This window comes from Hylobates moloch, unplaced genomic scaffold, assembly GCF_009828535.3.
Source record: "Hylobates moloch isolate HMO894 unplaced genomic scaffold, HMol_V3 SCAFFOLD_15, whole genome shotgun sequence".
Taxonomy (NCBI): Eukaryota; Metazoa; Chordata; class Mammalia; order Primates; family Hylobatidae; genus Hylobates; species Hylobates moloch.
The window spans coordinates 16,513,885-16,539,398 of NW_026652290.1; the positions used below are offsets into that span (position 1 = coordinate 16,513,885).

Below are 25,514 nucleotides of genomic sequence, written 5' to 3' on the forward strand. Positions count from 1 at the left end.
AGGCAGACGTTGCAGTCAGCTGAGATGGCGCCACTGCACTCCAGCACTCCGGCTTGGGTGACAGAGCGAGATTTCGTCTCAAAAAAAAAAAAAAAAAAAAAAAAAAAAGAAATGCCTCCAGGAGCAGAAAAAGGACAGGGTAATAATAGAGGGCCCTGCGCTTCCAAAATGATGAGGACTCTTCCAGGTGTAAGAGGGTGGTGGCATCCAATTTCTGCCTCATAGAGTAAAATGATTTTGAAAATCTGGATCAAGATATAAAAAGGCTGCCACATCCCATAGAGAAGAAAGAAATCCCAACACATAGCAGAGTAAAATAAAGTAACGATCGCTGTGAAACAAACTCAACCCTCACACCATTCCTACAAACCCGGGAGAAGAGTCTCATGAAAAGGAAATTAAACAAATGGAGGACACGTTTGATGTGCATGGTTCAAGTCACACTTTGTTCTCTGCTCCTCGGAGACAAAGGCAGCCAAACCCTGATTAGGGGAGAAGGGAGGAGATAAAATCAGAGATGCACTTCACAAAACAGTGGAGTCCCAGTCTCTCCACGTGATGCAAAAAAGAGTGAACAAGAGCACAGGGAGAACAAGAAGACTGTGGAGGAGTGGGCTTGTGGGATGCACCTGTACCCTGAGTTCCGTGATAGCAGCAGCATGAGGAATTCTGTGTATGCACGCGGCGGCGGGGGAGGCAGGCGTGGCCCCTGAGACGCAGCATCCAGAGATCTGCCTCTCCATTAACTGTGTCACCTTGAGCAAGCAGCCGGCTATTGCCAGAGCTTCTGCTTCTTTAGGTGGAAAACAAAGAGAATAATTCCTTCCCCTCACAGCCTCCTAGAGATATGCAGGGAATAGAGCTGAGGAGTGGATGGAAGGGCACTTCAAAAGCGAAAGCAGGAAGCGGCAGCAAGGAATGTGTATTAGTGATGGAATCATTTGAGAAGGAACAAGAGCAAATGAATATGTGTGCTTTGGAGTGTCGCATGTGTGTGTATGAGAGAGACAGAGGGAGAGAATGAATAGGCGTGTCCTCCCAGGATTCCCCCACGTCAATGAGTGATGGCGCAGTGTGCGAATGGGTGTTTGTTCAGGGGAGGCTGCGTAGAGCTGTGATCACTGAGTCCAGGCAAAGGCTGGTTGCAGGGGAGAGGCATAGAGGCCACAGTTGCGGGTGGAAGCTGACAAAACAGAGAGAATACAGGCTCTAAACGGACAGGGGGCCAAAACCAAGGCTTCTCCTCCCCAAGCTGACACCCCACACTTCCTACATGTGGTGGCTGCCCACGGGCTGGAAGAGAGTGCCTCTCCAGTGACCCCTCAGTGCATCACCCCACCCATCTGAGCAACAGGTTTCACCCAGAAGCAGCAAAAAGCTACGGCACTTTTGACATTTAATAACTAAGTAAATAGCTGTTTAAATGAACCCCGCCCATCCTTCCCCACCCCCAAGCCAATGCAACAGTTCCTGAAGCTAATGTTTCTCTCCTCCTCCTGTCCTCATTTTCCTTTTCACCTCTTCCTACTCCTCCTCCTTCTTCTTCCAAATAAATCACAGTTTGGATTAGGGGCAAAAGTAGTGGCGGGTGATTTTGTTTCTCCAATGCCCCAGGTCAGAGGATGCAGGGTCAGAGGCACGAATGATACAGACAACACACACCGTGTACACTCACTGCCATTCTCGCTTCCCCTTTAACTCCCACCCCTCTCCTTCTACAGGAGGGCCTGGGAAGGGATTTGTGCTTCTGGGGCTCTGGGGACTGCAGTCCCTGGAGCCATCTGGGAGTGATTAGCCTACAGATTTCAGGTAGCTCCAGCCACACGTGCAGCCCACATGACACCCGCTAATTCCATACCCACAGCTCTCCTTCTCCAAACAAACAGCAGCAGTTTGCAGAAAGAAGAAAATGCCTTCCCAAGAGGAGCTGCAGAGAAAGACCAGGTCATAATTGTCTCCTAGGCACCAACTCCCCACAACCACCATTTCCACCCACCATTCATTCACCAGTCAGCCACACCACCACCAGGGCTCATCTGTGAAAGGGCTGTGCATTGAACTTAGAAAAGCAAGCAAAAAAACCAGGAAGAAAAAAAATTATTTTCATTGTCTATTTGGGCAGCAAGGTCTGGGGGTTTTAGAGGTTCTGATATGTTAATAATGATTTCAGTTTGCGGTTTGATTGTTTTCTCAAAACCTGTAAATCCATGCCAGAAATGTATAAAGCTTGCAGTCTGAAAGCTTTATATCCATCATTCCAAATATTCTCCAAAGGAGATCTACAACACTCTTTCTTATGGAAGGAAGTCAAGGCCAGGCACGGTGGCTCATGCCTATAATCCTAGCACTTTGGGAGGCCCAGGCAGGAGGATCACTTGAGCCCAGGAGTTCGGGACCAGCCTGGGCAACATAGTGCGACCCCATCTCTACTAAAAATACAAAAAATTAGCAGAGCATAGTGGTGCGCACCTGTAGTCCCAGCTACTAAGGAGACTGAAGTGCGAGGGCCACCTAAGCTCAAGAAGTCACAGTTGCAGTGAGCTGAAATCACACCATTGCACTCTAGCCTGGGCGATGGGAATGAGACCCTCTCTCAAAAAAAAAAAAAAAAAAAAAAATCAGAGGGTAGGAAATTTATATGAAGGTGCCAAGACAAGGACAGATTCCCTTGTAAGTGGCATAAGGAGCCATCTGCCAGACACATTTCAAAGGGAGCTTTAAGGACATTCCATCTAAGTGATCAAGATGTCCCACCGTGTGCCTAATGGCTGAAATTCTACCATTAGGTATTCATTGCTTTGGCTATATTTTAGCATTCATTCCCTACATGAACATTTATTCAGCAGATTCTATGTGGTACACAGACTGAGGATACAAAGAGGATAACACTACGTGCTTTTCCTTGAGGAGATCACATTTCAGCTGTGGACCCTATATGCACAAAGACAGCAGCACAATAGAGGCCAGAACAAAATGTTATAAAAATACAGAGACGGGAGCCAATAGCTTTTCCTGGGGAGTCCTCAAATTTTCACAGAGGGGTTAGCATTTAAACTAGATCTCTACCCCTTATTTAAGTCTCATTGCCTCTTAGAATGAGAACATATGAAGCCTTAGTAGTCATTTACTCCATAGTCTGAATAAGCCTCACATCTTTCCCAAGGTAAGATAGGTGCGGGCAGCTTTTATCTGGGACAGACACCTTTCCCTGAAAAGGAGAGTTGCAAGAAAGGACTGAAAGAAAGCCTTCCTAGTATATGAAAAAGAAAAGTGAAGATGAGGTATAAGTCAGCATATAAATCCAAGATTTTTCAGAATCGAGAACTGAATCTTTTCTCTGCACTCATTATTTTATTTTATTTTATTTTATTTTATTTTATTTTATTTTATTTTATTTTATTTTATTTTATTTTATTTTATTTTATTTTATTTTATTTTATTTTATTTATTTATTTAGAGATAGATTCTCACTCTGTCACCCAGGCTGGAGTGCAATGGCACAACCTTAGCTCACTGCAATCTCTGCCTCCCGGGTTCAAGCAATTCTCCTACCTCAGCCTCCTGAGTAGCTGGGATTACAGGCGTGTGCCACCACGCCTGGCTAATTTTTGTATTTTTAGTAGAGACCGGGTTTCACCATGATGGCCAGGCTGGTCTCGAACTCCTGACCACAAGTGATTCGTCCCCCTCAGGCTCCCAAAGTGCTGGTAATATGGGCGTGAGCCACCGCGCCTGGCCTGAACCCATTCTTAAGTCTCCAAAACAACTTCACTAGCACTTCCTGGTTTGCCTGACTAAATATCAAAATGCTTCGAGCAGAAGTGAATTTGGAGTGGCAAATCCCAGAGACAGGAGAAGGGAATAGGTGAGTTTGTATTCTATCCTCTGCCCAGACTGTGCAGTCCACTTGGCTGAGGATCCTATAGTAACCCAAGAGTTGGCTGAAGTAGGCCTTGGGCCTAGCTGAACTGAGGAAGGTGAGCTTAGAGGCAAATGTCCCTGCTGATACCACCCTGAAGCCCTGCTTTCCTCAAACCTAAGTTCCTGGAGAAGAGTCAGAAACCAGAGAACCATTTAAGTGCCAGGAAAATACAAAGCAATTAGTGACTTTTGCTTTAGGCAGAATCTAAAGGGGAAAAAGAAATCTTTGAGCCTCATGAAACTCCACCTCCCTGGGCCTCTTCCGGAACCACAATGTTCAGCCCACTCAGTGTTTGGCCAATGCCACTCTCTCCTCCCCCAGAACATTTCTTTGCTCCTGGAAAATCATCTGGAAACTGTCATCACCACTGTGCTGGTTGGCAGATGTCCTCCAAAGCCAGAGTGAAGCGTACCACACACTACAAGGCATTTCTGGGCTTGGACCAAGAAGGGGCGAGGGCAGGGAAAGAAGATGGCCCAGTCAAAGGGCAACACGGCATCAGCAGGGCTCCTGGGGCCAAGAGGAAAGAGATGGGACTGAGTCTGCCATCGAGCCAGGAGTTTGGGGTGCCAGTCCCTACCTGTGCTTTACCTGCCTCCAAAGCACCTTGATGGAGCCGCAAGGATGGGAGGCAGCTTTCTGTGACCTGCGAGTCATCTCAGGGAAATAGAGGGGGAATCCATGAAACAGGCAGCAAGAGAGTCTCAGAACATTATAAGCCCAGAGGACAGAGCAGAGTTCACATGGACAGAGGCTGGATTCTGTTGGAAACCAGACCTGGAGACAATAGCAGAGACCAAATCTTGTCTCCTTCAGAAGTTTAGGCACATTGTCAGCCCTCAAGCAATATTCACTGAATTGATTTATTCAAAAATCAGAATGATTTGACGTTGGGCTAAATGGGAGAGACATGACAAGTGACAGGGAAAGACAGGATGGAAAGGACATGGTGTCTCCACCACGTTGTACTTCCTCTACCCAGAACTCTACTCCGTCATCTGGAGTCCCAGAAACATTTAGATGTAGCCACCCCATTCCCCCAATCCCTGCCCAGCCTCATGTTGGTCCATGCTTTGCAAATTTGCAAGCATCCGCAACCGCCTGCTTTGCCGCCCATGATACCGCATATATTTAATATAGTTGGGGTTCAAACTAATGCTCTACTGGGAGCTCCCTAGGAAAACTCTAGAGCCAGGTCCCTGGGGAGAAGTGGACCCTGGAGCCGTGGGGATAGGGTGAATGCCTGGGCGGAATATCTGAGCAAACCCACTCTGCCTTTCTGTCCAATCATCATATGGTAGAAAGCACACCTTCCAGGTATGGTATCAACCCCTCAGTCATGGTCAGACACCACCTTTTCTCCTGGCTGCTGAGGAAAACATCTCAACCAATGAGATGTCTCCACTGCTCCAAGAAAATGAGTATTTAGGGGAAAGATTAAATGCCCATATACTTGAATCTATAGTGACCCTACCCCTAAATTATACTAGTAACTGTTTATCTGTCTCTGCTTTGCCTGTGGATATTAAGGCAGATGAGACAAATAGTCTTCTTTTGCCAACCAAAGCTGACAGTTTGGCGAGTTTTAGGGGGACCTCAAAGGGGATCAGTTTCTGTGATACAGTTGATGCCTTCTGACTGTGTTTTGTCAGGACTTCCCTCACATTTTAGCCAACCTGGAAACTAGGGAAGAAAAAATAACAGGTTCCAGTCCTAGAACTCTGCGGAAGAAAACAACCTGCCCTTTCTCACTGAGGTAAACACATGTGATCCAAAAGATAGTGACAGGAACACTGTTATATTTTCTGGGTCTTAATGATTTGGAAGGGGGGAGGATCCAAAAACACTGTCCTCTCCTAAGCCAGTCCAAATTTCACAACCCATCCGGAAAACAAAAGGCTGAAGACAGAAAAAGAAGACATTTACTATTCCACTTCTTCCTTTTACAACAGTGAGAGAAAGGGCCTTGGGAGAAAGAGATGGCACAGAGAGAAAAGAGAAAGAAAAAGAAAGAAAGAAAGAAAGAAAGAAAGAAAGAAAGAAAGAAAGAAAGAAAGAAAGAAAGAAAGAAAGAAAGAGAAAGAGAGAAGAAAGGAAGGAAGGAAGGAAGGAAGGAAGGAAGGAAGGAAGGAAGGAAGGAAGGAAAAGAAAGAAAGAAAAGAAAAGAAAAGAGAAAAGAAAAGAAAACCAAAAATCTCTGCTTTCTCAAAAATCCCTGGTCTGCCTATTCAGGCTGGGAGAGACCCCGAGGGCAGCCTGTCTCTCCTGCAGCTTTGCAGTCAGCGACAGGCACCATGAAATTAATTTGAAATAAACAATGACAAAGCAGGAAGCTCAACGGGTCCCTGAGTTGCTTTGGGCCCCCACTCCTCCTCGAAGCCCCTGGGCTGTTTAACAAAGCCGTGGGTACGCCTACCCCAAGCACTTTTTGTGACGTCACAGCTCCGAGGACCATCCGGGGGCTTTACTCTCGCGGAAGCCCAAAAGTTGGGGTATGACCTCACGACCTTGGCCTTCCCGGGGGCGGGAGGCCCTTGGGACAGGACGCGCTGCCCCCCGAGTCCGGAGCTCAGGTCAGTGGCAGTCGACCTAGCCCCCGAGATTCCCTCACGCCGCTCCAAAACCAAAACGGAGCCCAACACGAAGTTGGGTGAAGCTGTAGCTTGCAGGAGCCAGGGAGATGCGCTTTGCCCGGGACTTCCCGGGTCCTGTTGAGACGGAAAGGATCGCAGGGAAGACAGGATAATTGGTCTTTAACTCTGACCCTTACCTTCGAAATTGTACCTTACAAGCATGTCCTCTATTTCCGTGGCTTGATGGGGACATTTTCTCTGATTAAGATCCGGAATAATCACCCACCCAATAGGATCTCTTAGAGGGAAGCGCTGGTTAGAATCCCTCCAGGCTGAGATGAAATCATCGCCATTGAGCCTGCCCTCCCCTAGGGAAACCCCACAAAACCATCCTGAGAATCTCGGCTGTCTTTGGTCGGTACCTGAGACTGCATAGACCTAAACTGAAAGGTGATCGAGGGGGAGGAGCAGGTGCTGGTGCGGAGGAAGCTCTTGTGGCCAAAGTGACCCCGGCCGAGTATGTCGCAAAGGAGGCACCACTGCGTTGAGCGCTTACTTTATCTTTACTTTTAAATCACCAAGGCAAAATCACCTTCAGCTAAAAATGCCTGAAAGACTTTTTAAAATAGTGGGAGTGGGCGTTAGGGGGAAGAGATGGCCTAGGAAATTTTCCGCAGGGCGTTCTAGGGATGAGTTGAGGGAATCTGCGTGACGCGCGGCTCCCCGGGGCCACTGCTAAGGACAGATACTTTGAGAAAACCCAGAATGAATAAACAGCACACTCCCTTTGGGAGCGCAATCCCTTTGGGACTGGGGCCTTCCACTCCCACTCCTCCTTTTTCCCTGCTCGGCTCCACAGCTCCACGACTAGCCAGCTCGTCTGGTCTCTGGCATGGGCTCCGGTCCGTACCCCCCGGGCGCCCTGCTGTGTTACAGCCGCCCGACGCCCCCAGACCCAGCCAGGTCACCAGGGCAGACTGGAGGTTCGCGCCCCCTCACCCGACACCTCCCGTCCACCTCATCTTTCTTTTTTTTTTCGAAAACAGGAAAGGGAAGAAAACTGAAACGTGCCTCTTGGTCTGCAGTTTTAGCGGGGTCGGGATTCCACAGCCCTGGGTGGCACATGCCGGACAACTTCCCACAGTCGGGCTCCCGTGTGGGGAGAAATACACACGCAGGAATGCACACGCATCGCGTGTTCGCAACTGTCGCTGGGAGGTCTGGCGGCTGTGATGGAACATGCACTCACTCGGGCAACATGTCCACAGGTGACATCTATTCGGTCAGTCAACAGATACTTATTGCGCACCTACGACGCTATCTGGTACTTTCCTTTTCCCCTTAGCTGTTGCTGTCCAGCCCAGCGCCAGTCCTGAGACTGGCTTACCGGCCGCTCCCTTCCACAAGAAACTCGTGTCCGGCGTGAAGAGCGGACGATAAACACTCTCCAAGCCCAGCGAAAAGTACTAATTACAGGAGCGGCTGGGAGCCCGGGACACGGGGACCTGTCCCTCCAGGGACTGGAGTCTTCTACCTGCAAGGGACCCGGCCCGGGGAACTGGAATGGACAAGGGGTAACCCCTTCTCCCATCACCTCTAATGAGAACATTGCCCGAGGCTGAGATATTTGGGGGACCCCGCTGCTCACCCCACCAAACTTTCCCTAAGGACAGAAAAGCGTCCCTACTGAAAACGGATTTAAACACCGTCCCCACTTTCGCTAAGGAAGTTTGGATAAGGAGGTTGTGGTCCTTAATTCGCCAGGTAAAAAGAACCCCATCCGCTCGCATCCCTCACCCGCCTCCTGGGCACTGAGTGTTTGCGCGAAACTCGCCCTGCGCCAGAAACTCTGGGCTCCGGTCTCAGCTCCCGCGTAGACGCGGAGGAGAGATTGGCGGCCCCCACTGGGGAAATTGAGCCCGGCGCCGGCCCGGGACGTGCAAGAGCGGGAAAGGGGGAGATCCCAGACCTCGGTTTCCCGAGGGCTTCCCTGGGGAGCCACTCGCACCTCTGTGTCTCCGCTCCCGGCGGCAGACCTCGCGGCGCTTGCTCAAGAGCGGGTATCCGAAAGCACGTCCCGAACACGGAGAAGCGCCCTCCGTCTCCTGCCTCTTGACCTGCGCCCTTTCCCTCCCTCACCGCATCAGATGGAGGACCCTGGCTCGTTTCGCCCCTGGCTAAATGCTCTAGCTAATACTGGGTCAACAGCCTTAGTTTCCAGATCTGTAACCTGAACATCAGGAGCGAGTTCCTTTCCTTCTACCTGTGTCTGAGGTCCTCTGGTCAGGGACTGCGCGCGTCTTCCCAGGTCAGGGAGGAGGGGTCGGGGCGACCTGAGAAAGCCACAACGAAGCGAATGGAGCCCCTGAATGGGGAAAGGGGAGTGGACACCGGGAGGCCCCCGCAGAAATGCAGGACCGATCCACTCGCGATCTGACAGTGTCACGCGCTAGACTTGGCCTGACTGTGGCAACGCTTGGCACCTGGGGAATAGAGGCCTTCTCCTGGCCTCAGTCCCCAAATTCTGCGCAGAATAGAAACGGCTGGCATCTCAAGTGCTCTTTTTTAACCCGGTTCTCTACAGACACAAGTTCTCTCACTGAGCTGCGCAGAGGTGGATCCGCACAGGAGGGAATATCGCGTAGGAATTCCTGCAAATATAAATCTCAGCAGCAAAGCAGTCCAGATTGAGTGGAACACACCACCCCCAGCCACCACCATCCAAGTTTTCCTTGGTTCTCGGAGTTGGAAACAGTTTCTGGGCTCTTGGCGCCCCCTCTGGATACATATAAAAACTGCAGTCCATTTTTAAGTCGCCTGTTCATCGTAAGTTTTCAGGAAGATGTAAAATTCAAAAATGCTTGCATCAAATCAACGGGAAATGTATAAATCCCAGTCGTTTATGATATAAAACTCTACATATTAGTATCTTATTGCATAATTGCATTAAAAGTATATTTATACATATACGTATATATCTTGACACATATTTAGTGAAATATTCCAAAATATCTTAAAGTCATAGCCCTCTTCATTGACTTTATTCCAGCAAACATGGTAATTACAATATAATACAACTAAGTACAGACGACCTGGCTAAAATGTCTGCCCGATGGTCTCCGAGTCTCCTGAATCAGGTGTCTGAGAATTACACAGTTATACTGTACACACAATGCCCTTCTACCCAGGACACAGAAATAGGTCCACACTACGCGGACTTTTTTCTCCTAGGAAAGGACGATGCTGTTCTTACACTTTCTGAAAGTAATCACAGAGCCCTGGATACGAAACTATTGTATGCAAATCTCTTAAATTTGTAAACGAGCTATAGGGCACCAGAAACATCCCATTTGAAGAAGTTACATTCGTTAAAAAGAAAAAATGCCGTTGAACAAGGCTGTAACTTACTACCTTATGAAGAGTTCCATTTCCTTTAAGAAATGTCGGGCTTCTTCCGAAGACAACGAGAGAAAACAAGATCTTAAAAAATTCTCCCGGAAGGACATCGATTTGGATCTTGTGATAGTGTCCTCACTTCGCAAATTAGAAAGGGGAAAAAAACAAGTTTTTAATATGATGTGGGCCGATTCACCATAACAATAATTTAATTAGAGGCGAATTTTTGCAAGAGCCCAAAAGTGGGGGGGGGGGGGCGGTTTAAAATTAAGAGTTTCCCAATGTCGTGCGTTTATTTGGCATTCTGAAAGCACGGAACCCGCAAGCGACCAAGACTTTTCTTCTGTCTCAGAGCAGATAGCTCCGCACTTACCCAACCTGGCTCTAAGCATTTCGTGTAAACACAAAGGTTGTGCTCAAATCACACTTGAAATACATGAGAGACACCACCAATGCCTCCCCCAGAACTCCCAACTATATGCAGGTCTGAACCGACCGGACTAGAGTCAGAAGCACCGGCGCTTCACCCCTTCAGGTGTTTAGTAAATGCCAGCAAAAGCAGGCAAGCAGCACGACTCCGCCAGAGTGGAGAGTTTTGTCTGCGATGGTGCCCATTTGTTTGGTCTTTTACAAACCAAGTGACCGGCCTGGGCCTCGCGGCCCGGGACAGCTGCATTGGCAAACTTCGATCTCTCAAAGCCAGAGCAGTTAGCAAACTCTCCCAAGACAGGGCGACTCGGCTGACGTTTTTGACTCGGCCAGGAGGCAAAGACCAAAACGTCAGAGCAGTAGCCCTGTTACTGAGGAGCGTTGGCAGGGTCGCGGGTAGAGGGGGCTGGAGAAGGACTTGTCAGAGCTCAAGGTCGGTGTGGCGCGGGGCGGCCCCGAGAGCGCCGGGCTCCTGCGTGGCCACGGCCGCCGCTGCCAACCTTCGCGGGGACTTAGCTTTGCTTTCCATTGACTCCCTTTGCAAAAGCGCAGCAGAATCCTGACCAGCCGCACCAGCCCCGGCGAACCCGAGCATGTTAATCTATTTATATGGATTATTACGGAGGAACAGCGGGCGTTGAGTCACCAAAACATTTGCTTCAAAAGACTATTTCTAAGCACTTTTGCAGGCAGGCAGGCTCGCTCCAGGCGCGTAAACTCGGCTACGCATTAAGAAGCGGCTGCTTTTCGAATACTGCAAACTCCAGCTAAGTCCCCGGTGCCGCGGAGAGAGCAGTGAAAAGAAATGTCGGAGGTGGGGGTAGATCCTAGTCCAGACACACACACTTGCACACACACACACATAAAGATTCGCGCGGAGAAGGCACTAAAATTCTGGCATTCCGAGAGTACGACAAACTTACACACTTGGAAGTCCCGGGTCCCCCGCCTTCCCCGCAGCACCCCCCGCCCCCCCTACCCGACCGTCCACCCTTTGGCTGCGCTCCCCTCCCCTCTCCTCCCCTCCCGTCTCGTCACCCAGCCCAGTGCCACAATCCGCCTCCCTCCCCAAAATCGGGTCCAATCAGCTGCCTGCCAACCCTGGGACTGCTGTGCTGTGATTGGCGGGTGGCTCTAAGGTGAGGCGGAGTATTTATTAAAGAGACCCTGGGCTGGGAGTTGGAGAGCGGAGAGCGGAGCTCGAAACTGACTGGAAACTTCAGTGGCGCGGAGACTCGCCAATTTCAACCCCGGAAACTTTTCTTTGCAGGAGAAGAGAAGGGGTGCAAGCTCCCCCACTTTTGCTCTTCTTCCTCCCCTCCTCCTCCTCTCCAATTCGCTTCCCCCCACTTGGAGCGGGCAGCTGCGGACTGGCCACCCCGCGCCTTCCTAAGTGCTCGCCGCGGTAGCCGGCCGACGCGCCAGCCTCGCCAGGAGCCGCTCGCTCCGCATCCGGGCAGCCGAGGGGAGAGGAGCCCGCGCCTCGAGTCCCCGAGCCGCCGCGGCTTCTCGCCTTTCCCGGCCACCAGCCCCCTGCCCCGGGCCCGCGTATGAATCTCCTGGATCCCTTCATGAAGATGACCGACGAGCAGGAGAAGGGCCTGTCCGGCGCCCCCAGCCCCACCATGTCCGAGGACTCCGCGGGCTCGCCCTGCCCGTCGGGCTCCGGCTCGGACACCGAGAACACGCGGCCCCAGGAGAACACGTTCCCCAAGGGCGAGCCCGACCTGAAGAAGGAGAGCGAGGAGGACAAGTTCCCCGTGTGCATCCGCGAGGCGGTCAGCCAGGTGCTCAAGGGCTACGACTGGACGCTGGTGCCCATGCCGGTGCGCGTCAACGGCTCCAGCAAGAACAAGCCGCACGTCAAGCGGCCCATGAACGCCTTCATGGTGTGGGCGCAGGCGGCGCGCAGGAAGCTCGCGGACCAGTACCCGCACTTGCACAACGCCGAGCTCAGCAAGACGCTGGGCAAGCTCTGGAGGTAGGGCCCGGCGGGGGCGGCGCGGCAGGGTGGGCATCGCGGCGGCTGGGGGCGCTGGCCACGGCTGACTTGCCCCGCCCCGCCTCCCATCGCCCGGGAGTTGCCGTTCCGGGAGCCGGCGGGATGGGCGTGGGAGTGGGAACGGGGTGTAACTGTGGCTCAGAGTTTGACAAAGTTCTTGGGCTGCTCGCGGGGACGCGGAGGAGGGGGTTGGTAAGTGGAAGGGGTGGGGGAGGTAGCTGGAGGATGGACGAAGACTGGTGGGAGACGGAAGGAGGAGGCTGCCAGCCTGCTCTCCCCTCGCCTGGAAGCTCAATCGGGGCGGGGAAGTGAAGCTTGCCTCCCCTCTACCCCGCCTCTTAAAACTACACTCTCTCGTGCAGCCCCACTACACCCACGGAGATGGGGCAAGGGAGAAACCGAGGTTGGAGGAGACCCTTGGTAGGAATTGGGAGGCAGGAGGAGGGAGGCTACTGGAAATAGTTGGGAGTATATGGGGGGGGTGAGAATTGGGGAGCTTCTTGCAGCTTAAGTAATTTGGGGGAAAGTTTTTAAAGGCTCTTGGGGTTGGGGGCGGTAAGTCGAGCAGCAAAGGCGGTTAGGGGGCAGCAGCAGGAGTCGTTTTCATCTCCAGCGTTTCCAAAATAGAAATAGAAGGGGGGGGGGGGGGGGGGCGGGGAGTGACCGCTCAGGTCAGACTGCAGGAACTTATTTATTTATTTTTAAGAAAAGTTATGAGCTGTGGTTGCAGGCAGGAGGGAAGATGGAGTTGTGTGCAGAGGAAGCCGAGTGGTCTGGGTCGCCGCCTCCTCCCCGCCGACCTGACAGTTTGGCGGATTTCACTGACCCCTCTTCCTCTTTTTCTCTGTGCCCCCCGCCCCGCCCCGAGCAGACTTCTGAACGAGAGCGAGAAGCGGCCCTTCGTGGAGGAGGCGGAGCGGCTGCGCGTGCAGCACAAGAAGGACCACCCGGATTACAAGTACCAGCCGCGGCGGAGGAAGTCGGTGAAGAACGGGCAGGCGGAGGCAGAGGAGGCCACGGAGCAGACGCACATCTCCCCCAACGCCATCTTCAAGGCGCTGCAGGCCGACTCGCCTCACTCCTCCTCGGGCATGAGCGAAGTGCACTCCCCCGGCGAGCACTCGGGTGAGTCGCCCCTCGGCCCCGCCGGACAAGCCACCCCAGTCCCGCCTGGCACACCCCCTGCCCTCCGCCTGGGAGATTCTTCTTGGGGACTTTATGCTTCCCGGGAGGGACACACTACCCTTTGCGCCTGTCTCGCTCCCCTCTCTACCCGGAGCTTAAGAGGCACCCAAACCGCGCGCACACACACACACACACACACACACACACGCACACACACACACCAACTCAATCCCAGCATCCGAAGAGATTAACTTTTTTATTGGGAGGTAAAATGGCCTTACAGCCTTACAAGACCTCCCCTTTCTTTTCTGGTCCGCCACCCCAAAAGCACACACAGGGCTCTTACACAAGTAGCAATTTGGTCTTCCGGACCCTCCGGGCCCCAGACCCTCCCCTGATAAAAGGAGGCTGTCCAGTGTGTACCGGCGGGTTAATCATTGGGCGACTTATCTCCGGTGCAGCGCACCTTCCGCGCGGGTGCGGGCCCTTACTACACTTTAGCAGCAAGGGAGGGTCCCTGGAGGGTGCCTAAGACTAGGGCATCTGCACGGCCCTTGTTGATTTTCCCGTGCTTGTTCTTTTATTGTCCGCAGGGCAATCCCAGGGCCCACCGACCCCACCCACAACCCCCAAAACCGACGTGCAGCCGGGCAAGGCTGACCTGAAGCGAGAGGGGCGCCCCTTGCCAGAGGGGGGCAGACAGCCCCCCATCGACTTCCGCGACGTGGACATCGGCGAGCTGAGCAGCGACGTTATCTCCAACATCGAGACCTTCGACGTCAACGAGTTTGACCAGTACCTGCCGCCCAACGGCCACCCGGGGGTGCCGGCCACGCACGGCCAGGTCACCTACACGGGCAGCTACGGCATCAGCAGCACTGCGGCCACCCCGGCGAGCGCGGGCCACGTGTGGATGTCCAAGCAGCAGGCGCCGCCGCCGCCGCCCCCGCAGCAGCCCCCACAGGCCCCGCCGGCCCCGCAGGCGCCCCCCCAGCCGCAGGCAGCGCCCCCGCAGCAGCCGGCCGCGCCCCCGCAGCAGCCACAGGCGCACACGCTGACCACGCTGAGCAGCGAGCCGGGCCAGTCCCAGCGAACGCACATCAAGACGGAGCAGCTGAGTCCCAGCCACTACAGCGAGCAGCAGCAGCACTCGCCCCAGCAGATCGCTTACAGCCCCTTCAACCTCCCGCACTACAGCCCCTCCTACCCGCCCATCACCCGCTCACAGTACGACTACACCGACCACCAGAACTCCAGCTCCTACTACAGCCACGCGGCGGGCCAGGGCACCGGCCTCTACTCCACCTTCACCTACATGAACCCCGCCCAGCGCCCCATGTACACCCCCATCGCCGACACCTCTGGGGTCCCTTCCATCCCGCAGACCCACAGCCCCCAGCACTGGGAACAACCCGTCTACACACAGCTCACCCGACCTTGAGGAGGCCTCCCACGAAGGGCGAAGATGGCCGAAATGATCCTAAAAATAACCGAAGAAAGAGAGGACCAACCAGAATTCCCTTTGGACATTTGTGTTTTTTTGTTTTTTTTATTTTTTTTCTTCTTCTTCTTCCTTAAAAACATTTAAGCTAAAGGCAACTCGTACCCAAATTTCCAAGACACAAACATGACCTATCCAAGCGCATTACCCACTTGTGGCCAATCAGTGGCCAGGCCAACCTTGGCTAAATGGAGCAGCGAAATCAGCGAGAAACTGGACTTTTTAAACCCTCTTCAGAGCAAGCGTAGAGGATGATGGAGAATCGTGTGATCAGTGTGCTAAATCTCTCTGCCTGTTTGGACTTTGTAATTATTTTTTTAGCAGTAATTAAAGAAAAAAGTCCTCTGTGAGGAATATTCTCTATTTTAAATATTTTTAGTATGTACTGTGTATGACTCATTACCATTTTGAGGGGATTTATACATATTTTTAGATAAAATTAAATGCTCTTATTTTTCCAACAGCTAAACTACTCTTAGTTGAACAGTGTGCCCTAGTTTTTCTTGCAACCAGAGTATTTTTGTACAGATTTGCGTTCTCTTACAAAAAGAAAAAAAGATCCTGTTGTATTAACATTTAAAAACAGAATTGTGTTATGTGATCAGTTTTGGGGGTTAACTTTGCTTAATTCCTCAGGCTTTGCGATTCAAGGAGGAGCTGCCTTAAAAAAAAAAAAGGCCTTATTTTGCAATTATGGGAGTAAACACTAGTCTAGAGAAGCATTTGGTAAGCTTTATCGTATATATATTTTTTAAACAACAGAAAAACACCTTGAGCCTTAAAACCGTGCTGCTGGGAAACATTTGCACTCTTCTTTTAGTGCATTTCCTCCTGCCTTTGCTTGTTCACTGCAGTCTTAAAGAGGTAAAAGGCAAGCAAAGGAAATGAAATCTGTTCTGGGAATGTTTCAGCAGCCAGTAAGTGCCCGAGCACACTGCCCCTGGTTGCCTGCCTGGGCCCCATGTGGAAGGCAGATGCCTGCTCGCTCTGTCACCTGTGCCTCTCTGAACACCAGCAGTTAACCTTCAAGACATTCCACGTGCTAAAATTATTTATTTTGTAAGGAGAGGTTTTAATTAAAACAAAAAAAAAACTTTTTTTTTTTTTCTTCAATTTTACCTTCTTTAAAATAGGTTGTTGGAGCCTTCCTCAAAGGGTATGGTCATCTGTTAAATTATGTTCTTAACTGTAACCAGTTTTTTTTTATTTATCTCTTTAATCTTTTTTTATTATTAAAAGCAAGTTTCTTTGGATTCCTCACCCTAGATTTGTATAAATGCCTTTTTGTCCATCCCTTTTTTCTTTGTTGTTTTTGTTGAAAACAAACTGGAAACTTGTTTCTCTTTTTGTATAAATGAGAGATTGCAAATGTAGTGTATCACTGAGTCATTTGCAGTGTTTTCTGCCACAGACCTTTGGGCTGCCCTATATTTGTGTGTGTGTGTGTGTGTGTGTGTGTGTGTGTGTGTGTGTGTGTGTTTTGACACAAAAACAATGCAAGCATGTGTCATCGATATTTCTCTGCATCTTCTCTTGGAGTGAGGGAGGCTACCTGGAGGGGATCAGCCCACTGACAGACCTTAATCTTAATTACTGCTGTGGCTAGAGAGTTTGAGGATTGCTTTTTAAAAAAGACAGCAAACTTTTTTTTATTTAAAAAAAGATATATTAACAGTTTTAGAAGTCAGTAGAATAAAATCTTAAAGCACTCATAATATGGCATCCTTCAATTTCTGTATAAAAGCGGATCTTTTTAAAAAGATATTTCTGTAACTTAAGAAACCTGGCATTTAAATCATATTTTGTCTTTAGGTAAAAGCTTTGGTTTGTGTTCATGTTTTGTTTGTTTCACTTGTTTCCCTCCCAGCCCCAAACCTTTTGTTCTCTCCGTGAAACTTACCTTTCCCTTTTTCTTTCTCTTTTTTTTGTATATTATTGTTTACAATAAATATACATTGCATTAAAAAGAAAGTGGCCCTGTGGATTTATTCACCCAGTTCTCCTGTTGGATGATTTGGCAAATTGGAGCACAAAAGACATTGTGGAGTGCTGATCCCTGTGATGTTTTTGTTTTTTATCAGCACCTTTGGCAATCCTAGAACACACGCTGAGGAAAAGACTGTGCATCTCCCAAAAATCTAGGCAGAAAAATCTTGAAAAGTGCCACTCCAATAGATCACACAGAAAATTACATGTCAGTAGTTGCTCACTCTGGCAAAAATGTTTGTTGTGGTTTTCATGACCTCATGCTTCAGGGCAAAAGCTGTCCCTTGCGGAGGTCACAGGGAATATTAGACCTGAAATCAGGAGCTTGTCAGTAGACAGAATGCCAGAGGGGTGACTTGCTTATCTGGTTTTAATATGGCAAACTTTCTGTTCCTATGAACACATACCCAAGAAATGGAGTATCCATTTAAAAAGCAAAGGAAGCCAGAGAAAAACAATGTCTACAGGGAACCAGAGGGAAGCCTGTAGTATTAACCCATTAAATGATTCAGAGCCATCCAGATTTCTCTGCAGAGACAACGAAAGGGGATGATTTTTCTGCTCCCTCCAGTTTAACTCATTCTAAGCAGACGCAAAGCCATTGTAGAAGAAATAAGACCTAATCCTGTTTTCCTTGGCCCCAGTTAGATGGGGAGTTTCCAGGTTCAGAGAAATGCTCAGGTCATTTTTCATTAAATAGATGAAATCACTCCTTCCCTCGCATGGGCACACCTCCCCATCCCCACTCCCACACCCCAGCTGATTGGAGAAGTGTCTCTAAAGAGTCAGTCACCTTCACCCTCTCAGGCTAGTTTTACTACTGGGCCTGTGTCTCTGACAGTCTTAACCAGAGTCCAACCTCTCTGGCATTACCTCACATTGTCTGTTTCTGCTTATTGGATTTCTGGCTGACATCCCACACCAGGAACACGGCAACCAGGAAAATGGTAGTTATCAAATCGAAGCAACATTAGTACTCGGCCTCCTTTGCAAATTCCTTCGACAAACATTGATTGAGGGCCTGTGATCTGCGGGGGACTGTGCAAATCCTTCCCTACCCCTTCAGACATCAAATTCTGTTCCTTGTTTGTCACATAGCCTTCCATGCGCTGAGGCCCTCCCTTCTTACAAAATCTCTATTTTTTTTTTCTCTTGCCAACACTCACAAAGTCCTTTTTAGAAGTCTCTGTGGTGTTCACTAATTCTTGCCTACCTTATTCGTTCTAATCCCTTTGTCTATTAAAATCAACACACACCATTCCACTGCGACTACCCCCTTCCCTAGCAAATCTGTATGTTTGCTAGACTGTTCTCCCTTCCAGAAATATGCTCTTTTTCCCAGTGTGTGGGCTTTGCCAGGACTTCTTGAAGCCGAAATGTTCCGTTCGGACATAAACTTGTGAAGGGAACTGAAGCAAGTTGTTTTGCTTTCCTGTGCCTCACTTTCCCCTTTTGCTGAGTATGTTTATAATTCCTCCTACATACAGCAGTGTTGTTAATAAAGGAGATTTTAGCCAGAGCAATCTGGGAATTGACTGCATTGGAGTCTTCTGGTCTGTACAGCAGTCCCCCTGCATTAGAATTCCTGAGAGTAATACGCAGGAAAAAGAGTTTCATAAGCTCCCCGAGTGGCTCTGATACACAGTAAAATACAAGAGACACAGGAGTGCTGGGAGAGAGAATTCCTCAGAATCCTGCTCACCCCCATATCTATGAGATCTAGTCAAAGCCCAATATCACCAGATTATAAAATATTTTGGAGGAATTTTTAGTCTAACTCCAGAAGCACAGAGCTTATCACCCTGGCAACAGCAACACATTGACTGGAAACCTAGGAGAGTCCTCCACACCGGAAAGAGCTTGTATGTAGATCCAGGGTTATTTGTTTGCACTTGAAATAAAACCTTTTCTTTTCTAACCATTTTAACAAAACTGGAATTTTTAGCAAAAGGGAATAAAAATAAACTCATTTAAGAATCAGTCTTTTGCTCTATTATAAATTAGAGCCATGTGGATTCGTTTGAGCTGTTTGACTTTCCCACTTCAACTCCATCCCATCCCTTTCCTTCCCTGATTTCCAAAATGAACGTTTTCGAGGCAGCATGGTGGCACTTTGTATATTAAAGTAATTGATGAACTATCACTACAGCCAGAGCTGGATTTACTATGAAGCAAACAAAGCTCAAGCTTCAGCACCTCTCAAAAGCACAGGCTCCTTTTGAGGCTCTAGACTTATTCTTGAATTTTCAAAATTTAAATTCTTTTTCTTAAAGAACTTCGCCTCAAAACAAAAAAAAATCCTCAAACTTCATGCCCCACAAAAGCTGGATCTGCCCCTGATCACACCTATTGGCCAGTAAACTGCAGCATTAGAGGCTGCCATAGAAGATAGCAAGATGCTTTTCTTTCTGTTCTCAACAGTGCCTGAAACATAGTAGGTGCTCAACAAATACCTACCTTCCATCGTATCTATGAACGTGACGGTATTGCCAAAGAACACACTGAAATCTCTGCAGTAACACTCTACCACTTGTCCGTACAGTTTCTCATCCCTCTGAGAGTCAAATGAATTTTTGCTTCTCAAATGACATTCACTTGCGGGCATAAGACAGGTTTCTTGCACACAAGAAACGCAATGACCTGCCCTCCTATTCTTTCCCTTCCCTCTTCCTGCTCATTCCTTCTTTTCTTTTCTTTGCCACCTCTCCCCTGCATTTTCTCAGAGTCTCCCCTTGACTCTGACAGCTGGAAACTTTGCTTGGCCCTGATTGAGCTTTTCCTCTTCTATCAAGCACAGACTAGAACTATTTTACTCTGAATTTCTGGAGAATCGTTCTTTTTTGACCAGATACAACATGGGCCAGGTAATCTCAGAAAACAACCAAACTAAATTTGGGGCAATAGTTCCTTGAAGCTATTGTTAGACGTGTCCCTTGAGAATTCACGATTTTATATTGAGGTTCATCTGATCACCATTATTTCCTGCTGTCATATTCCACTCTAGAATGATTCCCACTCCTCATTCTTTCCGTAAACATTTGATTAGGATGCAACCATGAACAAGAAAGACTGCCTCATGGAGCTTACATTTTCATGAAGAGGAGACAGGCACAAATAAATAGTACTTCCTGGTCTTCCCTTGTTTGCATGCCATCGGGGAAAAAATGCAACTCATTAGGGCCAACCGGGAGAAAAGGCACAGGGAAGGAGGAGTTGATAGATTTGGAAATGGTTTTGGTGAGAACATGCTGAGTTCATTTTTCCTCTCCTGATCTTCATCTCTTTTTCAGTGATATAAAATTGACTCCATTTACATAAAGGGAACCCACTCTATTTTTACCTTAGCCACTCCCTCCTGTCCCTCTGCCCCATCCCCCAAGAACCCTCTATTAGTCTCTCTACCTCTTAATGAACCATGGATTCATGGGTCTCACAATCCTCTTTTTAGCAGAGACCCCAAGAGAAAAATCCAGTCCCTAGTATCCAAAGGGTCTTTTGATCTCTAGAGATTTGGTTAATGTACCCTGCAGAAATGAGGAAGGAATCGGAAATGAGGAAGGTATAAAGAAAGGTCTTTTAATGTATTTGTGTTTGCATTGCAAAAATCTCTTATACATTATCTCAGCTATTGAATACTCCTCCATCGCTTCCAGAATACTTGCATGGATTGAGAGCTCATATCCACCATGGAGATCTTTAATTGTGGAAAAATCTTACCTCTGCAGTTTCCACGCAATGGTCCAAGGTGGCCCACCTCCACAGCAGAACAGTGTGTCTTATCTTTCTTCCAAGTGACAGCCTTTCAACTATGTGTGCAATTTTAAAGTTTTCTTTTACTCTTCCCAATCTAAACACTTCCAATACATTTTACATATGATAGGGTTCCAAAACCCTTTTATATTTGATAACCTTCTTTGAATGTACTTCACTTACTAGTATTCTCAAATGAGTGCACTCAGAATTTTTTCCAGGACTCCAAATACTTGGCTAACATGGAAGACAAATAGATTCATCATTCTTGTCATCAGAAATCATGTTTCTATTAATTTAAATTAAAATCATATTAGCTCTTGTAGCAGCCAAGTCACCCAGTTATGTTACGTTAAGTAATTTCTTACCTATCCTGTAATTGTGCAATTGATTTTTTGACCCAAGTTTTACATATCCTCCTGTTTTGACTGGCGTATGACATATGCAGGCCCAATGGAAGAAAAAAAATGGCAAAGGGATTTGCATTATTGAGCCCTTACTTTCGAAGTCACTGTGACAGATGTTTTATATACACGATCTCATGTAATCCATTTAACAACCCTTTGAGACAGGTGTTCTTATTACAGCTTTATGAAGAAGGAAACTGAGGCTGAGAGATTAAGCAATTGACCTAAGGTCATGTGACTAGTAAATGGCATAGGCAATGACCAGAGGCTCCCCCAATCCTCTCAGTTTTCAAAAGAAAATTAGAAATAGAGTTCATAATGGGAAAGGAATAATAAATGGAGAAAGACAATTCTTATGTTGTAAATTACGTTACAGGAACCTCTTCGAAGCAAAATCTGACCATATGATCCCCTGTTCAAAACCTCTCAATGGCTGCCTATCCTTGGAATAAAATCCAAATTCCTTACCATAGGATTCAACTGCCTTACTCCAGGAGTTGGTAAACCACAGCCCACGTACCAAATCTGGCCCACCTCCTATTGTTGCAGATAAAGTTTTATTGGAACAAAGTCATGCTCATTAGTCTACAGATTGTCTATGTGCTTTTCTGCTCCATGGCAGACTTGAGGAGTTGAAACAGAGACAGGAGCCAACAAAGCCCAAAATATTTACTAGCTGGCCCCTTTACAGAAAGATTTGCTGACTGCTGCCCCACACAACGTAGCCCTTGCCTAATTCTATGACTTCATCTGTTGCCACTACTCTCCTTATTCCCAATGCCCCACCCCTCTACCTTCTTTCTCATTCTCAGTCTCTCAAACTCTTTGCTATTTCAGGGCCTTTGCACTTCCTACTTTCGTGACTTAAACACCCTTTCATCAAAGTTTCCCTGTTATTTCTTTTTCATCTTTCAGATATCAGCTGAAATGGGCCAAAGGGCCATTTGGTCCAAGGGACCTTCCCTGCCCATCCTGGATACAGTAGTCCACACTGCCTTCACCTCAATCTTCACTAACCCATTATTCCATTTTTGTAACATCATCACTTCCTGAAATAATCTTTGTGATTTGTGTGTTTGTTTCCTCCAACTAAGGCTTTGAACGTCGTCTTGTTCTCAATTTATCTCCATTACCTGGGAAAGTGTTTGACACATAACAGGAGCTCGGTAAGCACTTATTGATGAATTCATTGGTGTATTAAGTTGCTGTATTCTCCCAGATCCTCAGATGGGAATCAAGTATTAGAGGTTAGAAGGCAAAAAAAAAAAAAAATTACTCCTTAATTAAATTATCAATTAAATGAACATTTGATTAATGTTCACTATATGCCAGGTAGCAGCTGGACTTCAAAACTAATAAGATAAGGAGCTCACAAAAAGAAGGGTGAAGATAAAGACATTAAACAGACAAGATTGTTGAGCTTTGAGTTAGAAATGTATATAAAGAATGCAGAAGAGAGGGAGGAGGGGGAAATTGTCCAGCTAAGGAAAGACACTAAGGCACAGAGGAGGGACTGTGCAAGAACATGGAAATATTCAACAGGCTGGTGCTTTGGGGCAATTGTAAGTTGGTTCACTGTGACTAGTATTCGATATGGGTAGGTAAATAGCAGAAAATTAGTTAAGAGATAAGCAGAATCATAGTGAACTTTAGAAGGATTTGAACCGGGAAATGGCAGGAGTTGTCGTGTTTTAAAAAGGAGGACATTAGCTGGGTGTGGTGGCTTGTGCTTGTAATCCCAGCTACTCAGGAGGCTGAGGTGGGACGATCCCTTGAGCCCAGGAGTTCGAGGCCAGCCTGGGCAACATAGCAAGACCCTATTTCAAAAAATATATATACAAATTTAAAAGTGGACATTGTTCCCTCTGCTCCAAACCAGACTTTTGACTTTGCTGCCAAAATCTAGGAAACCAGATCATTAAGGAGACCACTTAGCAGTCTCTAGTTTAGTCCATCATAGAAGAGACAAAGCCTGAGCTAAGTCCAAGGCAGTGGGAATAAAAATGGAGAGGATGGGATGGCTAAGAGAGGACTCAAGGGCTAGAAGTGATGGGGATTGAGAACTGGTGGTATGTAGACCACTCAGAAGGTGACATCGAGGCTAATCTCTATTCCCTACCTTCAGTGGCAGAGGGAGAGATGGTGTCATTTGAACAAATCGTGGAATATAGGAATGTAGTTGGACATGCTTAGTAGTCAGTTGGAAATACATGTGACCTATATGGATTGTGATCAAAATGCAACTTTCTTTTTTTTTTTTTTTTTTTTTTTGAGACGGAGTCTCGCTCTGTCGCCCAGGCTGGAGTGCAGTGGCGCATCTCGGCTCACTGCAAGCTCCGCCTCCCGGGTTCACGCCATTCTCCTGCCTCAGCCTCTCCAAGTAGCTGGGACTACAGGCGCCCGCCACCACGCCCGGCTAATTTTTTTGTATTTTTAGTAGAGACGGGGTTTCATCGTGGTCTCGATCTCCTGAGCTCGTGATCCGCCCGCCTCGGCCTCCCAAAGTGCTGGGATTACAAGCGTGAGCCACCGCACCCGGCCAAAATGCAACTTTCTATTTGCCTTCATTGACTCTGTGGATTTTATTGAGAAGCTGGATCTTCCCTTAGCCCTGAGTGTTCACTGGAAGTGGGAGAGGGGGTGGGAAGGGAGGGAGGCATGACTTTTCCTATCATTCTCAGAATGATAGGGGAAAAAAAAACTTCTATGCTTACTTTTTTTTCTATTATTATTATTATTATGAGATGGAGTCTTGCTCTGTCACCCAGGCTGAAGTGCAATGGCATGATCTTGGCTCACTGCAACCTCTGCCTCCTGGGTTCAAGTGATTCTCCTGCCTCAGCCTCCCGAGTAGCTGGGATTATAGGTGCCCACCACCACGCCCAGCTAATTTTTGTATTTTTAGTAGAGACGGGGTTTCACCATGTTAGTCAGGCTGGTCTCAAACTCCTGACCTCAGGTGATCTGCCCACCTTGGCCTTGCAAAGTGTTGGGATTACAGGTGTGAGCCACCACACCCGGCCGCTTACGTTTTGTTTAAGTCTTATTTTAGTAAACTGAAATGTCCCTCCAGGAAATGTCTAAATTGGCTTAATAGTAAATCTTCCCTCCTCCTCAACTCACAAATGCTCCAGGACGAAAACCCACTCTGGGGAAGAGGGCGATTGTACACCTCTCTGTATGTTCCCTGTTTTCTTCTCTCCCACTAGCTGGCTGCTTTTTCCTGTCTGCCCAACAGAGTCAAAGAGGATGAGACTAACAGGGGAGGAGAAGAAAGAGAAAGGGGTATTTATATGGATGGTGCCAAATTCTCCAGTCCTAGTAGATGGTTAAGGCTGGTATTCCTGAGCAGCGCTGCACTATTTCCCCTTGGGCACTTTCATGAACTGTTCATTCATGCAGCTGTCTTGACCCAGGCAGATACATCACTATTAGACAGGTAGTTTCACTGCCTTTCCCACCACAGAGCATGCTCAGAACACCTCCAGCCTCTTTCTGTGGAGGTCTCCTCACCTTCGCAGGCAACTCTGCTAAAAAGGACCCACGATGATGCCGTGTTTGCTCTCTCTTTTAGATAGGGACCCACATTTGGTCAATGGAAACATATCCCTCCCTCACCCAAGAAAAGTCAACACTTCTCACAGCTTACCCTAGATAACTAGATTCTCAAAGCAAGCATGAGTTCTCCATGCTTCTGAACTGCAAGAACTGTTTTCAAAGCTTTGCAAGTTACCTATTTTAAAGCCCCATTTACTCAACCTGGGGATAATGGATAATACACTATAACCCCCCAGTGAAGGGAGGATGAGTATCCACTGAAGAAACAACTCTTCAAAAAGCATCCTTTACAGATTTCCTTTCCCCTCTTGGACTCCTGTCCTGCTTTATTGTGGGTTGTTTTGTGTTTGTTTTTTGTTTTTTTTAAAAAAAACTTTACATGCAGTGAAATGCATAGGTCTTAAGTGTGCAACTTGATGATTTTTGATTTATGCGTACGTTTGAGCAACTACCACACCAGTCAAATTAGAGAACAAACTAATCACCCGAGAACGTTTGCTCATTCCCTCTTTCAGTCCATCTTCGTTTCCATAGACAACCACTGGTCTGATCTCTATCACCCTTGATTAGAATCTGTTCTGGAACTTGATATGAAAGAAACTATACAATAGGTACCCATTTATGTCTGGCATGTTTTGCTTAAAATAATTTTTGAGATTCCCCAATGTCATTGCATGTATCAGTAGTTTATTCTTTTCTCTTCCTAACTAGTACTCCATTGCATGAATTCACAAGAATGTGTTTATCTGTTTTCCTGCTGGCGGACATTTGCACTCTTTCTAGTTTGGAGCTATTGTGAATAAAGCTGATATAAATCTCTCCTGGACCTAGAAATGTGATTGCTGAGTCATAGAATAGATAAACG

At 48.0% G+C, this 25,514-nt stretch overlaps 1 protein-coding gene and 1 long non-coding RNA gene across 2 annotated transcripts in view; one reads left to right on the top strand and one right to left on the bottom strand.

Annotated features, from left to right (window-relative positions):
- LOC131381332 (uncharacterized) overlaps positions 1 to 14,217 on the bottom strand; it is a 33,218-nt gene extending 19,001 nt beyond the window's left edge. The window contains exon 1 of the long non-coding RNA XR_009210012.1: positions 14,109 to 14,217. This is a non-coding gene — a long non-coding RNA (uncharacterized LOC131381332). The remainder of the gene's footprint in view (positions 1 to 14,108) is intronic.
- SOX9 (SRY-box transcription factor 9) lies at positions 11,515 to 16,919 on the top strand. Its single transcript, XM_032177144.2, has 3 exons — positions 11,515 to 12,301; positions 13,194 to 13,447; positions 14,041 to 16,919. The coding sequence occupies exons 1-3, from the start codon at positions 11,871 to 11,873 to the stop codon at positions 14,886 to 14,888; spliced, it is 1,533 nt and encodes a 510-aa protein (XP_032033035.1). The 5' UTR covers positions 11,515 to 11,870; the 3' UTR covers positions 14,889 to 16,919.
- Positions 16,920 to 25,514: the final 8,595 nt, after the last annotated feature.